We start from the raw sequence: 17,576 nt of genomic DNA on the forward strand, positions 1-17,576 counted from the left end.
GAATGAGAGAGACAGAGAGCACACGAGAGGGGGGAGGGTCAGAAGGAGAAGCAGGCTCCCTGCCGAGCAGGGAGCCTGATGCGGGACTCGATCCCGGGACTCCAGGATCATGACCTGAGCCAAAGGCAGTCGCTTAACCAACTGAGCCACCCAGGCGCCCTGCCTCTTCCATTTTAATGCTGAAGAGGCTGAGGTCACATTTATTCTCCTGAAAGGTTCACCTTCCCTTATCATCTATCATCTTATATATTCCACACGGCTTCTTTGGATTTTAAATTCCTTGAAGGCAGAGGCCAGAACCTGTACGGTTTTGCACACATTTTACAAAGAACATCTAGTAGGTGCTCTGTAATTTTTAATACGGTGCTAATGAAATCAAGTTGAAATTAAAGCTGCTATGTTGACTTTTGTTGCATAAAAAAATTTATTTCCTCGGGTGAAAGTTTAAATAAGTAGAAAAATAACTTAATGCATAAATTAATTTTTAAAATTTAAAGTCTTTGTCCTTTCAAATACAGTACATTGGCTGTCAGTCACTTACAGAGCCTCTGGGAGTTGAATACCTGAAATCCTTGTCAACATCGTCCATTCCCAGAGGCACAGGCTGAGAGATCTTCAGTTTAGGAGATAATCCGTAAGTTTATCAAGGAAGAAAAAGCTCCTGAGGATTTCTGCTTGCACTATTATCCAGGCACAGATGCTGTACTCCTTGGCCTTCAGGTACTGCACAATCCTTAGATAGTATCTCTTCAGGTGCAGAAGGGTCCTGTGGTCCCAGGTGAAGTTTCCCTCCTCCATGATTTCCTCCAGATGTTCCTTCTGCCTGTGGAGTGTCGCAAGGAGGTCCTCAACAATGGTCTCATTCCATCCTGTGCTCGAGAGATTTCTCCTGAAAATATCAGAGGTCTTCCGGACCATCTCAAGGGTGATCAATATGATGTCCTCCTTCTGGAACTGTTGGGATTTCTCAATCTCCTCAGGGATCTTGAAGTTCATTCTGTCCTTGAGGCAATCTTTAGAAGTTCCATTCAACTGCAGAAGGAGCTCCTGGCACTCCACACTGCTGCTGCTTAGTTGGAATTGAAGCAAGTCGTAGTTCACGGCAAGAACCGTGGTGGAGAAAGACACCAGGAGTGCAGTTTGGAGGATGCACCTGCTGGTCATGATGAAAAGAGGAAGAGTCTTGCCTGCCACTGTCTAGGTGCTGAAGCGAAGGCTTCAAGAGTTTGCAGTGTGAATGCCCTTCTTCCATGAGTGTGGCCTATATATACAGGATGGTCCTCTCTTTGAATGGAATTTCCCACTTTCAGTTCTCCCTTTCAGTTTTCCTATGTCATTTAAATTAGTAGTAGATTCTTAAATCCATTTTCTTTAAGGTCCTACTTTATTTTATATCCATTGGGGAAAAAGATATAGAAACTGTGAGGATTTCTAATGTTTTGCATAATTTCAATGGATTCCCAATTACTAAAGAGAAAAAGGTAAGCCCAATCATTTAGAACTTGACCATTATAGGATTCTTTCACTTGGCAAAGATCTTTTCTTCTTCTTTTTTGGTATTATGAGGTGGGGTTTTTTTTTTGGGGGGGGGGGGTCCTTTGTGTGCAAGTTTTCTTTTTCATAAGAATTAGGTTTAATTCCCAATTACACTATCACAAAACAATAAATATATGCAGTTTATGACATAAAACTGGTTGACATGAACCACAGATGAGGACCAACCACCAAATGCCACATGACCTGTCCGGTAGCACCATCTGTGTGGGAGAGAGTAGGGAAAAACAACTGAGAACCCTAATATAACCAAGATGTAGTTACTGGAAAGCCATCCGGGCTGATTTGAGAACAACAGTTGAAACTGGAAGGGATTTTGCCCAAACTCATTAGATTCTGAAAGGCACTAGAATAGTGGAGGATACAAGTAATTTTCAAACCATCAGGGCACAGCTCCCCTTTGGGAAAGGTCCCTACACTGAGGAGAAACTGCTAGAAGTGTAATCAAATTTGAGCAGGATAGAGAGAGAGAGAGAGAGAGAGAGAGAAAGATCTGAGCAGGAAAGAAACAACAGAGGCAAGGAAAGAGAAAAACAGACCAGTCAGATCAGTTTGGGAATGGACCACTCAGAAAGCAAGCTGCCATGTTTTTGAGCACTTCAACAAAAGCAACAGAAGAGGGAGCTCTGTGAAGTCAGAGAAACTACAAAACCACATCTAGAAGTTTAGGAAAAATAAGTGCCTATAAAATCCAGCAACAGAATAGCATTAAGATTGAGACTCAGACAAAGTTATTATTAGAAACAAGTGGATGAGGAGTAAATCATATCTGTATAGATAATGAAAATATACCAGGAATGCATGCACACAGATAAAAATTTTAACATAGTGTTACCAAAGGAGTTTGAAATATTAAGAAATGATACATAACACTATAAATCAGAATTAGACAAACAGAGAAATAAATTAATATATGTAGGGAATAATTAGAAATAAGAGAAAAACTCTAAATTTTGCAGACTAAAATAGAGTCACAAGTAATGAGAAGTTTAGGGGAAATCTGGCACTGGTGAAAAACTTTAATCTGGGGGAAAATATTAGCAACTAGAATCCAACAGTACATAAAAAATAGTGTCTATTGGCCAAAGGGAGTTATTTTCAGGAAACCAAGGATGGTACAATATTATATAGTCCATATAACATTGTATGGAACAGATTAGAAGCTAAAATGACCAAAATCTAGAAGAAAACTTGGGTATTTTTAAAAAAAACATTTAAAACATTTTCTCAGCAAGATATAAAACCCAGGAACTCTAATAGAAAATATTGATAAATATGACTAGAAACAAGTTACAAATTTCAATGACAAAAAAAACAAAGTCAAAGAGGAAGAGCATAAAAAAAGAAAAAAAAAGAGGAAGAGCAATATCAAAAACATTGTTACAATGTACAGTGAAAAAGGGATCATTTTATTCACAGGCAAGCAGCCCTTAAAATGAATAGAAAGCTATCAAATAGAAAAGTTTATATACAGGAAAAGAAATATAAAGGGCCAATAAAAGATATGAAAATCTGTTCAAATGTTACTAAGAAATATAAATCAAACTAGTAATGAGGCAATCATTTTTCACCAATAAGATTTGCAAAGGGCATGGGGAAATGGGTATTCTAATATACACTCAATGGAAGTATAAATTTATGCAAACATTTGGAGAATGGGGAAGGTTGTTCTTTCAAAAGTAGCCAGAGCAATATCTCCCATCCCACGTGAAAATCTACAGTGTGACTTTGACTCTGTCAAGAGGTAGGGTCTGTGTCCCTCCTCTGGAATCTGGGCAGAATTCTGTGGTAGAAACATTGTTGTATAATTTCTGAGGCTGAGTCAAGAAAGACAATACAATGTCTACCTTGTTAGCTGAAATTCTTGCTCTTGAAGCCATCGGCCACTATATAAGTGATCTTACCGCCCTGAGTCTGCCATGCTGTGAGAAAGCCTAAGCTAGCTCACAAGGACAGACCACATGGCAATTGGCAGTATATTTCAAAATGTAAAATTTCAAGCTATGGAACTGTCCCTTTAACTTACAATACCACTGCTAGGAATTTACCTATGGATATTCCTGCAGAAGTATATGTGTATATGTGTGTGAATATAATATATAAACACATATGAATGTTCATTGCATTACTGCCATAGTATAAAGACAAATTAAGTATCCATCACTGGGGAATTGATTAAGTAATACCATGGTAGACAAAAATGGAATACCATATAGCCATTAAAAAGGAAGATCTGCTGGTAGGGACCAGATATATTTAGTGAAAAGAGTAATACATAAAATAATGGATATGGTATTATCATTTATTTTATAAATTAATAGAGAGATATACAAAATATGCTGATACATGCATGTAATTTTTTTTGTTGGGCACATTTACTCAGCTGTTATTAGTGGTTACCATAGGGGAGAATGCTAATAGGGATGAGGATGTAGAAAGGAAAATTCTTTCCCTTTTCCCTTTTTACCTTAGAACCATCTGTATGTATGTTTTTCCCCTTGATCAGAAGATATCTAGAGGGGTGCCTGGGTGGCTCAGTTGTTAAGTGTCTGCCTTTGGCTTGCAAGGTCATGATCCCAAGGTCCTGGGATCGAGCCCCACATTGGGCTCCCTGCTCGGCAGGAAGCCTGCTTCATCCTCTCTCCCACTCCCCCTGCTTGTTTCCCTCTCTCACTGTTTCTCTCTGTCAAATAAATAAATAAATAAATCTTTAAGAAAAAAAAAAAAGAAGATATCTGGGGAATAGAATTGTTAGGCATTCTCATAATTTAGTGCATTTTATTTGTTTAAAAGAATTTAATATAAATGTTACTAAATTTTTAACTTTCATTTTATTCACATTTAAAATTTTTCTATAATAAACAGCTGTTACTGTGTCATTAGAAAATAAAAAGCACCCACTTATATTAAAAGGAGAATATAAAAGTGTACATACAACACAGCTATATAAAAGTATGTAGAGAAAAAAATTAATAACAGAAATATACCAACATTGTGATGGCGGTTGTTTGACTTGTGTAACAAAAGGGTGGTAGTTTTTCTTTTTTTCTTTGTGTGGCTTTCCAATTTTTCACCAGTGAATGTGTTCTTTCATTATGGAATAATCTACACTAAGAAAGAGCCAGTAAGCCCCAGGCTTTCTGATTGTTCTGCCCCGTTTTCATTCTCTCCAGCCTTTTGACCTTCACATGCCAGCTCTGAACAGAACCCCCACCATCTCCTGTGTTCTTCACAACACAATGAGTTTTGGTAAAAGCAAAATCATCCCACAGCTGTTCCACTTTCAAATGCCCAGTGCTGTCCATCATTGAGTCATTCTTCAGGGTTTCTGCTTTTTGAAAAATATCTCTGGATTAGACTGGAATCATCCATGGCTCCCAGCACAAAGGCCAATGCAAGGAGTCACAGGGATCAGTCAACCTAGAGATGGTCCATTGCACTCAGGGGATGGAGGTCGTCCAAGGAGTCGAGTCACCAGGGCCTGCCCCTCCAGGGTGACTTGCACACTCAGGTAGAGCTGAGCTCCTCAGGTGTGGCAGAGGGCCTCCTCATCCTGCCCACATCCAATAGCCTCTGATCCTCTGTGATCAGAGAGAGCATAATCTAAGATAATAGTGGTGGTAGTAGGATTAGCTACCACAAACTGAGCAGTTGCTGTGTGTCATCCTCTGCATAATCCTCACAGTAAACACTGGAGATGGGTTACCATTACCCCCATTTTACAGAGGAGGAGACTGAGGCTCAAAGAGGGTTAAATAATGTACTCAAGATACACACAGCTAATCAAATGAGTGGACTGCATTCAAACCTGTGCTCTTTCCATATACCACAGTTCAAATACGGGGGAGTAGACAACAGCTAGTACCTTCAGATCCATACAGGGTGCCAACCATGGTGGAGATGGTGGCACTCAAAGGACAGGAATTACAGCTGATGGGGAGGATAAGGAGGCAAGCGGCAGGTGACGATCGTAGTGAAGGTGACAGGGTAGAGGGCACTCTAGATCAACGCTTTCCAATAGAAGTATGATGCAAGCCACATCTGCAATTTAAAATTTTCCAGGGTGCCTGCGTGGCTCAGTCCATGAAGCGTCTGCCTTCGGCTCAGGGTCCTGGGATCGAGTCCCGCATTGGGGTCCCTGCTCAGTGGGAAGCCTGCTTCTCCCTCTATCTCTCTCATGAATAAATGAATTAAATCTTTTTTTTTTTTAAAGATTTTATTTATTTATTTTAGAGACAGAGCACAAGAGGGGGGAGCAGGAGAGGGAGAAGCAGACTCCCTGCTGAGCAGGGAGCCCAATGCGGGACTCGATCCTGGGACTCCAGGATCATGACCTGAGCCGAAGGCAGTTGCTTAACCAACTGAGCCACCCAGGCACCCTGAATTAAATCTTTTAAAAAATAAAATAAAATACATTCTATGGAATCCTGACAAAGATAATTTGAGAAATAAAAATCTTTGACAGTGGGGTGCCTGAGTGGCTCAGTAGTTAACAGTCTGCCTTTGGCTCAGGTCATGACCCCAGGGTCCTGGGATAGAGCCCCTCATCGGGCTCCCTGCTCCTCAGGGATTCTGCTTCTCCCTCTCCCACTCCCCCTGCTTGTGCTTTCTCTCACACTGTGTCTCTCTGTCAAATAAATAAATAAAATCTTAAAAAAAAAATCTTTGACAGTTAAATAAAATTTTCTAGTAGCCACATTAAAAGAGTAAAAAGAAACATTTATTGCTAATTGAAAAAGGTAAAGTTAATTTTAATAGTATATTTATTTAACATAATATATCAAAATAGTATCATCTTAACACATAATCAATATAAAATCGAGATAGTTACAGTCTTCTTTTTCATACTGTCCTCAAAACATGATAACATGATGCACATTTTTACATAGTACAGCTCAATTTGGACTCGTGGCAATCTCAACAGGCCCATTGTGGTTAGTTCCTGTCACAACAACCAGCAACAGCTCTAGGTGGAGGGGTCGCCCGAACGGGGCCAGGAGAATGGACAAATGTGGAAGGAGCAAGAGAAGCAGCTACAACTTCTGGACAAGGCTACCTGTTCTGAGTCAAGGGGACTGAAGGTGGAAAAATGAGCTCAGGATGTATTGTGGAGGCTCTTGAATGCCGGAGTGTAGCATTTGTATTTAAATCAAGAGATCTTTGGGCAGAGAGTAGACTGGAGTTTTGTCCTGGGCAGAAGAATCAGCAGAAATATTGGCGGTGAATCCGCCGGGAAAGGCAGGGAGGCCCTGCCCAGAGGCTCTCATGGCTGTGGAGGTGAAAAATAAAGGCATACAAGGGCCTGGAAGAAAAGGGGATGCTTTTTTCCCCCTGATTTCTTCCCTTTGTCCTCTTCCCAGTTCCTGCTGTTGTGTTCATGAGTTGCTTCCTAGTCTAGCCCTTTCTTCCAGTCGCCTTCACGAAGCTTCTCTCTACCCCTTCTCGCGTCTATCCCATGAATGGTTTAAAGTTTCTTCCTTTGTAGGACACGGCCTTTTATTTTCGTTTCCTCTAATTTATTAGAGTTTTATCACAAGAACCAGAAAAAATCAGACAACCTTGCCTCTATCAGGGATAGCTACGTCTTAGAGTGGCCTGCCGTTATACCTCCGCTGCAAGGATTAATGAGCCAGCCCTTTCCATCAGCTTTTCCTCTCTGATTTGAAGCCATTTTTCACGTCAGCCCCGTGTGGAGATGGTTTTTTGGCACACATTTTCTCCCACCAACTTTCTGTGGTGCAGACAACTACTTTCCCGCCCCTGTACCGGTTTCTTCTGGTTAGTGAGGTTTTCCAGAGAGGAAGGGTGACATTTAGAAAGCAAAACTTGCATGGTGTTTCTAGCCATTTGAAATCATCATTTAAATTTGGAGCTGCTTTCCTTTTTAAGATTTATCTATTTATTTGAGGGAGCGAGAGAGCGCACGTGCAGCGGGAGGGGCAGAGGGGGAGGGGGAAGCGGACTCCCCGACGAACACGGAGCCCCCCGACGCAGGGCTGGATCTCACAACCCTGAGATCATGACCTCAGCGGAAATCAGAAGTTGGACCCAACTGAGCCACCCAGCTGCCCCTGGAGCTTTTCTATAAACCTCACAAACAGGAAGAGGTTCTTCCTCTTTTTGATTCAATTAATTACCTATGCAGGACAGATATGTATCTAGAAATCAAAATTACAGCTGTCTAATCATCTCTGCAACTCTTTTTTCAAGGAAAAGGGCCCTATAAAAGAAGATAAATTGCACAAGGTGAAAAGTTAACAGTAAGTGCCCGAATGGTGGCAGAACAGAAATTAAGCACCCCCAAACCCTTTCAGTGATAACCTGGAAGGTGCAGCAAAGTTGACAGTAAGAAAGTATCTTGATAGATAAAAGTGAAAATTCCCCAGTCCTCCTTTTGAAAAAAAAATTATACAATATACATAGAAAATCATGCACAAATCTTAAGTACACAGCTCAACAAATTATTATAAAATAAAATCTTCTGCACACCTTTGTAACCCCAAACTAAGTGAAGGCAGAAGCATTACCCACAGGACAGAAATCCCCCCTTGTCTCCTCCTGATCATTATTCCACTCCCACCCTCCCAGTCACTGCTGCCTTTGAGCTCCCTGTATCCTCCCAGGTTTTGAACTTTATATAAATGACTTCTTTCACTCAATAGTATGTCTGTGAGATTCATCGATGTTGCTGTGGCAGTTATAGCTCATTAATTCGCACAAATGTGTCATACCTACTTAGAAATGCCACAATGTTTTATCCTTCCCATTACTGATGAACGTTTCAGTCTTTTTCTTCCTGAGTTTTTTTGTCATTATAATTAATTCTGCTATGAAAACCCTTGTATGTATCTTTTGGAGCACACTGGTATGTGTTTCTTTGGGTATATGCATAGGATGAAGTAACCGGGTCATAGAATATGCGTATGTTCAGATTTAACAGATAATATCAAATATATTTCCCAAATATTTGCACCAATTTACATCCTCACTCTCTGTGTATGGAACGTAAGTACATTTGCATCACACTCTTGCCAACACCCAATGTTGGCAGTCTTCTTAATTTTAGCCATGCTAGTGGTGTGTAGTGATATCTCATTATGGTTTTAATTTGTATTCCCTGGTTATTAATAAGGTTCAGCACATTTTCATGTTTACTGGCCACTTGAATATTTTCTGTGTGAGGTGCCTGTTCAACTCTCTCGCTGTCTCAAATATTTTACTTCATTATCTACAACAAAATACAAAAGAATCTACAGATAAACAATCAGATCATTGAGCATAAGCTCAATATGACAAAGCAATCACCCCTTTTTATACTAGCAACAAAAAATTGGGAAATGAAACTTTAAAAATGATACCACTGACATCATCATAAAAAGTCTACCACTGAGAAACTGTCATAGCCAGGAGGAACCTAAGATAACATGACAATTAAATGTACTGTGGCATCTGAAGGAGATCCTAGAACAGAAAAAGAACATTAGGTAAAAAAATATGGAAATCTGAATAAAGTTTGGACTTCAATTAAAAAATAAAACAGAGCATTGACAGGGAAAGTTATCTTCATCTTTCTCTTGGCTTCTAAATATGAGTCTATAATTACATCTTTGATTCAAATAAGATGGCCAGCAACCAATGAAAACATTACATAGTCTTTTCTCTTAAATTGAGACTGATTTTTTTCACCTTGATCACCAATGAGGATTAAGCAATTTCTCTCACTTGCTGTTTCTGTAGGTGAGAAAAGGATATTTAAGCATGAGGTGGAGTGAAGCTGTATTAAACAGGAAAATCAGACTCTGCAGGAGGAGGCCGCTAACGCCAGCCTCCTCTTGAGAAACACACATTCATTTATTGAATAAATATTTATTCAGCAAATATTAATTAATCACTTCATAAAGAAGAACAGTGAATCTTGCCATTTTATTGGCTATTTTCAAAATGTCTTTCAATAAGGTTTTACTGTTGGCTTGATTCTATGTCTTACACATTCTTTCTTACACCAATGTATTTAATCTTTATTTTTGTTGCAATTATGAACAGAATATTTTTCATTACATTTTCTAATTTTGAATGGGACTAACTCATTACATTTTCATATATATATATGCACACATATATATGTGGAAGTTACTAATTTTGATTTTGTATCTGGACGACTTTGTAAATACTATGCCTAGAAGTTTTTTTTATTGATTTTTCAGATTTTTAGATAAACAAACATTGGATGCATATAAAAAAATTAAAGGACTGGAAATACCAAGTGTGATAATTATATAAATCAACAAAGACTCTCATCCACTGCCGTTGAGTGTGTAAATTTGTCCAACTACTTTGGAAAACATTATGGCATTATCTAGCAATGCTGAAAATATGCATGGCGTATGGCCCAGTAAGTCTACTTTCAGGAATTACCCCGGAGAACAAATCATACAGATATGCATCAGAATATATGCACAAGAATGTTCATTACAGCACTGCACATAATAGTACCAAACTAGAAACATCTGAAATATCCCTTAAAAGTCATATGGATAAATATATTGTAGTCTATGCATATGATAGGAGCATAAATAACAACTAAAGTGAAGAGCCACGATTATATGTATAAACAAGGCTAAATCTCACAAACATAACGGTGAATGAAAAAATTAAACTCAAAGGAATACATATGCACTTTATATAAGTTTAAGAACAAGCAAGGGGCACCTGGGTGGCTCCATCGGTTAAGCTTAAGACTCTTGGTTTCAGCTCAGGTCATGTTCTCATGGGTTGTGAGACTGAGCCCCGCCCCAGGCTCCGTGCTCAGTGGGGAGTCCACTTGAGATTCTCTCTCTCCTCTACTCCCCCCCACCCCGTTCTCGCCTTCTCTCTCTCTCTCAAATAAATAAATCTTTTTTAAAAAATAGGCAAAACTAATGAAAAACTAATGATGTAATGTATGGTGATTAACATAACATAATAAAATAAAATTTTAAAAAACAGGCAAAACTGGACTGGATGATTCAAGGTAAAATTATAAAGAAAAGTGAGCCTGTGATTACTGTAAAATTCAGGATAGCAGTTACCTTTAGTACAGAGAGATGGAGTTATATCCAAGAGGGGCACACTGGCTGGTAATGGTGGTGAGGCTTCTAGAATATTGCAAAATTTGATTATTTTAATTGGCTGGTGGATATTTGCTTTAATTATTCATTAACATTTTTTACTTATCTTTTGTGCATTTTTGTGAATGATTGTTATATTTCACAACGAAAGAAGGTTAGTAAACAAGAATCAAAGCTGTGAATGAACACTTACTCTTAACCTAAAACTTTTAGCTGATTATCCTGAACAATATCAACCATAAGAGTATAGTGTTTTCCCAAACTGCTTGGTTTTCTAAACTATCATGAAAATAAGCAGAATTGGAAAAGAGGCAGTAGATAATTCCAACTCACTGTGGGCAGTAAGTATCCTTTCACCCTTGTGTGATGATGATGTATATGAGTGGTTCTCAGAGTGTAGTCTGAGCACCTCTTGGGTTCCCAGACTCTCTTTTAGTGGTCTTCAAGGTTCTCCATTTTCCCTATCTGTGTGAGTCTGGATTTCCATTCAAGAACTTGAAACAGACAACATATCACCGCAGACTGAATTCAGAGCAAACACCAGAACCCAGTTGTCTGCTATTAAGCCAGACATTAAAGAGATGTACAGAACTTTAAAATATTTTCATTATTTTTTTTTTTGCTTTGGAAAATGTAGTTATTTTTCATAAAAAGTATATTTTTATGTTAAGATGTAATCAGTTTATTTTTGCTATTTTTAACAGAATGAATATTTAGGACTCTTTCAGTTTTAACTTCCAACATGGTAAATATCAATAAATGTAACACACATAAGTACAATCTCTCTTGGGGGAGTCTCAATGATTTTTAAGAGTATCAGTGGGTCTTGGGGCGCCTGGGTGGCTCAGTTGGTTAAGCGACTGCCTTCGGCTCAGGTCATGATCCCAGGGTCCTAGGATCGAGTCCCACATCGGGCTCCCGGCTCAGCGGGGAGCCTGCTTCTCCCTCTGACCCTCTCCTCTCTCATGCTGTTTCTCTCTCGCTCACTCTCTAATAAATAAATAAATAAATCAAATCTTTAAAAAAAAAAAAAAAAGAGTATCAGTGGGTCTTGAGACCAAAACATTTAAAAACAGCTGATGTTGGTGATATTTACAAGAACCCACTTGGGTGGCTACTTGAAGAAGTATTATGGGTTTATAATAACATGAATCCTTTTTCTTTATTGGTTGTTATATTAGAACCACAGGATAACAAATGTGATTTTTTCCTGACCTTGGGTAGCAACTGTGGTGTGAGATTCTATTTGGAGTGAAATCCATTGAAAAAGGAGGAGGAGGGGAGGTAATGAGGACACCAGGAAATGAGGAAGAACTTGGTTCAAAAAGAATATTCTCGGGGTGCCTGGGTGGCTCAGTCATTAGCGTCTGACTTCGGCTCAGGTCATGATCCCAGGTTCCTGGGATCGAGCCCCGCATCGGGCTCCCTGCTCTGCGGGAAGCCTGCTTCTCCCTCTCCCACTTCCTTTGCTTGTGTTCCTGCTCTCGCTATCTCTCTGTCAAATAAATAAATAAAATCTTTAAAAAAAAAAAACAAAGAATATTCTCTACAACAATGAATGCATGATCATCTCACCAAAAGTTTTAATTTCACTCGGGAACTGGAAGAGTTCCTGTTTAACTTTGGAACTACAATGCAAAAGCCTGCTCTCGGGGTAAGGGGAGAGTCTGTCACCTGCTTCTTTCTTCTTACCCTCACTCAGTGCCCGAGGTTGGAGTTGGGGTTTCCCTGTGACCACAAGCCAGCAACTGCTGAGGGAGCGAACCACCTTCAGGCCACTGCGCTGGTGTGAGGAGGCAGAACATGCAGCTAAGATCTAAGTGCCCCTGGTTTCAGATTCCTCTCTCTTTCTTTCCCTTTCCCACATCCTGGATGTCTTGTCACAGGACTTTGACTAGACTCATTCCTCAGTTTCCTTCCTGGTCACCTGGGATCCCTCTGGGACAAGGCTACGTTGCTGAAGGTCCTCTCCAGCTCTTGCTAACTGAACCCCTGCTCCAATATGCACGTGCAACCAGAGGGTCCTACACTGTGCGCCCACCTGCCACACTCAGGGTGGTCCCATCAACACGCTGGTGGCCCAGGGACACACACGGGGGCTGCCCACCCAGCATCTCCCCTGTTTGCCACCAGGACTCCCACTCCTGCTAATTGACTACCAGTCTGCATCAAGCCTGGATTTACATTTCCCTTCAGATACCCAGCGATGCTCTGCGCCAGACTTCTTTAATTTCCAGGACCACTCAGGGGTGGATGGAGCCAGGCCTACTTGGCGTTGAGAAGAGAATTAAATGGGCAACACATTTACAGTAGCAGCTGAGTAAGCACCTGTCCCTCCCTCCGCTGACGCGTGGGAGTGTCTTACTGTCTGGACTCAAGTGTGAGTTTCCTGTCTCCGAGGGACTTCCTGGGTTTTCTTTAAAGTGAAACAGTCCAGGGTGCCTGGGTGGCTCAGTTGGTTAAGCCACTGCCTTTGGCTCAGGTTGTGATCCTGGAGTCCTGGGATCGGATCCCGCAGTGGACTCCCTGCTCAGCAGGGAGTCTGCTTCTCCCTCTGACCCTGCCCCATCTCATGCTCTCTCTCTCATTCTCTCTCTCAAATAAATAAATAAATAAATAAAATCTTTAAAAAAAAAAAAACTTAAAAAAAATAAAAATAAAAAAAAGTGAAACAGTCCAAAGGAAACTCCTCTACGTAATTAAAACCTACAGCTAAATTTAGTTTTATTTCATCATCTGCCATTGTGTCATGAATGCAAAAATAACAAGGAGTCTGCTGCAACAAGTGAAAAGGAAACTAAAATTCAAGTTGTCAAAATTGAATTTGAAAAAGGAGGCTGGGATTTCCCTCTGGCCCCGAGGGCTTAGCTGGGTGGTGCGGTGCACGGAATCTTAACAGAGCAGATGATTCTTCTGGCGGAAACTTTTAGATCCTGAATGCAAGGGAGAACCGCAGGGAGGAAAGCAGTGGGACAAACGCGCGTGCTTGTAAACAGCTGGTGTGTGTGTGAGGAGGAACGTGTGCTGAAATACACTTGGCGCCCTCATCCCCGAGAATGGCTATTTGTCCCCCTCCTTGTGCGGTGGTTGAGCTGGCCCTGCAAATTCTCCTGGACAACTCTCTTGGAACTGCCTCTTCTTCCTGCCCAAAAGCCTGGGACGTCAGGGAATAATCTTCAAACCAGATTCAAATAGAAGAGCTGACGTGAAAAGAGCATTTACTAAGTGCCAGGTATCATTCTGGCCATGTTATCTAAACTAAAGCAACTAATCCTCACCCCAGTTTTAGAAGGTGGTACTATGATTATCTTCATTTTACAGATAAGGAAACTGGGCACAGAGAGGTCTCTTTTCCTGGCCTGTGTTAAGAAATTTAACAACATTCCTGGTCTCAGAGTCATAGCAGGGACATTCAAGGTCTAGTGTAACTTTCCCATCTCTCATTTCTAGACCCCTCGTAAGGAGGGAAACTTGATTTTGTTCCTAGCTCTTACCTATTTTTATAAAATGTCCAATTTTGCCAACTCTTTGGCTAGCTCTTGCTTCCAAATCCCTGCACGTCTCTGGCCCTTCTCCCATTGTCCAATTCTTTCAATGTCTTTCCATATCCATCTATTGTCTTAAAGTACCAATTAATCGATTAGCTCTCTCCATTTCACAACCCACCCCCCATGCCTGTGGCTCTGTGCAAATACGGTATTTCCATGAGAACACTTATCATTCTGTTCTGTAATTGATGGTTTATTTTTTCTCTCTCTTCCAGAAGATTAGACTTTTTTGAGTCTGAGCACTGTATCCCCAGTCATTAGCACACTTTCCAGCGCACGGTAGGAACTTGAGTATTGTTTATTGAGTAAGAACTGTGCTAGGAATATGTACTTTGATGAGCGCCCGGCCATCAAGCTGCAAGAGGTTATCGCAGCACTATTTGCTGTGTTCATGGAATAAGCTTTCTAGACAAGAATGCAAGCCCCTGTCATGTCCATGAGTACATTGCTCGGCAAGGTGAACAAAGGAAGAAAAATAAAATTCAAAATATAATACAGTTCATTTTGATAAAACTAAAATACGGTTTTAGACAAGATTAGCCCCACTGCATGAGGGTCTTCCTTCTAGACTCTTTTCAGCATGGTATTGCATCCAAAAGAAAGAGCAAGCCATCATCAAAAGCCTTTAAAAAGCAATACGGTCTTCAGTCAAGTGGCTTGAAGAAATAGCAAAGCGGGAAACCATATCATGAAACTATTCAGTAAATCATATTTCGTTCCTGTTGTAAGAGGGCACAGGAAAAGATAGAAAGCTCATCAAGTCATTTTATAAGGCAGATAACCCAGGTAACAAAATCAGAAGAGAAAAATCATAGGACGTTCCTACTTATAAACATGAAGATAAAAATACCATGTTAAATATGAGTAAATCAGACTAGAGGTGTATTATAAATAAACACCTGGAGTTTATCCAGGACATTAATGATAGTTCAAAATAAGAAAACCTGTTTATGTAATTCACTACATCAGTATGCAACAAGGAGAAAAACCAAACACTAATCTTAATAGGTGCCCCAGAACCCCTGCATCAATTAAAAAGCTGTATCTTAGCTTAAAGAGGCTTGAAGAAAGAGCTGAAATCTGATCAATATTATTGTATCGATTAGGAATACTTTCTGCTGTAAGTTAACAGATAACTCAGTTATCAGAGGCTAAAATAACGAAAGTGGGTGCTTATCTCAATTTAAAGTCTGCAGGGTGATGGTTGCAGGGTTAGAACAGCAACTCAAAGCCATGAGTGTGCTGAATGGCATCTCCGTGACTCTCTTGGTCTCTTGCTCATAGTCACAGGATGGGTACACTAGCTCCAAGTATCAAACCCTTGCAAGAGCATCCCTAGCAGAAAGAGAAGAGTAAGAGCTGAAATTCTTTCTAGAATTGCCCAGCAGACTTCTCCCAAATCTTCTATTGCTTAGTGTTGTGTTACATGACTATATCTAGCTTGTATTTGTCTCTCCCTCCCCTCTTTTGATTATATACTTAGGCCAAATGCAGCAAGGAGAACCTGGAAGAATGTGACAGAGGCATGATGTTATTTTTCAAATGGCTTAGCTAATTGCCCCCGACGCCCACTTTTTCCCACTTGTTTGAAATGCCACTTTTATTATATGCAAAGGTCCACTAAATTCAATTGTCTTATCCTCAACCTCTAATCTGTTTTCTTGATCAGATTTGTCTGTTCTTACAGTAACACCATTTGGTTTCACTTTCTATAGCCTTAGAGGACCATTTGATCTTTGATAAGTCGAGCTCATCTGTATATTTCCCCCTTTCTCAGATTTTCTTATAAATGATTTCTTCTTGATACATTTCACAGTCAACTTGTAAGGTTCCCTCTAAAAATCTTGTTGAAGGGGCGCCTGAGAGGCTCAGTGGGTTAAGCACCTGCCTTCCGCGGAGGTCATGATCCTGGAGTCCCAGGATCAGGAATCCCTGCATCCGGCTTCCTGCTCAGTGGGGAGTCTGCTTCTTCCTCTCCCTCTGCCCCTCCCCCCCCACTTGTGCTCACTCGCGCTCTCTCTCTCTCTAACAAATAAATAGAATCTTCAAAAAAATCTTGTTGAAGTATGGATTAGGAATGAATTGAATTTTGGAGGGGAGGAGCTAAGATGGCGGCGCAGTAGGAGGACCCTAGGCTGGCCTCGCCCGGAATACAACGAGATAACTATTAAATCATCCTAAATACCCCAGAAATCGGTCTGAAGATTGACACAACAAACTCCAAAACTAATAGGGAGAGAAAAAGCCTCACCGAAGAGGGTTGGAAGGGCAGAGACATGGTTTGGGGCAGAAAGGAGAGGGAGCCGTGGTTGCGGAAGCAAGAGAGAGAGAGAGAGAGAGGAGCAGAAAGGGAAACCCACATGGAGAACATTTCCCAAAGCCATTTGCTGGGAAAAAGAGAGAAGTTTTGTGAGTTCTGGCAGCCAGCGGGGCTTCAAGCCTGGAGTTTGAAAGGTCGGTGGGCTTGGCCGGCCTAGAGCACTGCCCTGCTCCGGAGAGAAGGCAGGCCAACACCCCGGGGGACAGACAGCATGGGGAACAGCCATCTGAAGAGTACCTGTAGCTCACGGCGGGGAGATGATTTGCCCTTCTTGGAGGAGACGCAGGGAGGTAGTATCCCTGGAGAGGCCTCTCTGGACACACAGGAGACGGCTGGCGCCATTTCTCTCCCCGCGCCCCAGCGGAAACACGGATGCACCAGCAGGAGGCAGCAGTGGGCCTGCGCAGGCTGCCTCACCTGCTCCCCCCAAACCCCAGGTCCCTGCTGTCTGGTGAGGCTGTCTTCCGAGGTCAAGCTCGCCTCAGTCCCAGCGCAGTGACACCCTCCCCCCGAAGCCCAGCGCAGGCCCCTGCCCACATCACGTCCCTAAAGCCCGGAGTTTGGACGGTCAGCAGGCTTGGGTGGGCTGGAAGCCGCGGGGCCCTGCGCCTCTCCCGGTGAGAAGGCAGGCCCACAAGCCAGGGGCGGATGGCCTGGGAACAGCGATCTGGAAAAGGCCTGGGACTCACGCGCGGGGGAGGGGATTTGTTCTTCTCAGAGCGCTTTCCCGACAGGCAGCGAGGTATTATTATTCCCATTTCGTGGAGGAGAAAACTGAGGCTGCCCCAAAAGGTTAAGCATATTTCCCAAGGGCATACAGTTAATCGGTGGGAAGTCAGAATTTAAACGCTGGTTCAAACCTGAATAAATCCCATGCCTTTACCCACACTGATATGATGTTTGTGTGTCTATGCAAGGCTTAAGGTGTTGTTGTTGTTGTTGTTTAATTTTAATGGTGGTAAAATGCAAAGGCATAAAATTCACCATCTTAGCCATTTTGAAGTGCATAGTTCAAGAGCGCTAATTATATTCACATTGTTGTACAAC

The 17,576-nt window shown here is 41.4% G+C and overlaps 1 protein-coding gene across 1 annotated transcript; it reads right to left on the reverse strand.

Annotated features, from left to right (window-relative positions):
* Positions 1–615: 615 nt before the first annotated feature.
* IFNB1 (interferon beta 1) lies at positions 616–1,164 on the reverse strand. Its single transcript, XM_021697288.1, has one exon. It carries the CDS (start codon positions 1,162–1,164, stop codon positions 616–618), a length of 549 nt encoding a protein of 182 aa, XP_021552963.1.
* Positions 1,165–17,576: the final 16,412 nt, after the last annotated feature.

This window comes from Neomonachus schauinslandi, chromosome 13, assembly GCF_002201575.2.
Source record: "Neomonachus schauinslandi chromosome 13, ASM220157v2, whole genome shotgun sequence".
In the NCBI taxonomy this organism is placed as follows: Eukaryota; Metazoa; Chordata; class Mammalia; order Carnivora; family Phocidae; genus Neomonachus; species Neomonachus schauinslandi.

What these genes read in the sequence shown, in the direction of transcription:
- IFNB1 (XM_021697288.1), bottom strand. Translation starts at nt 1,164, where the DNA reads ATGACCAGCAGGTGCATCCTCCAAACTGCACTCCTGGTGTCTTTCTCC.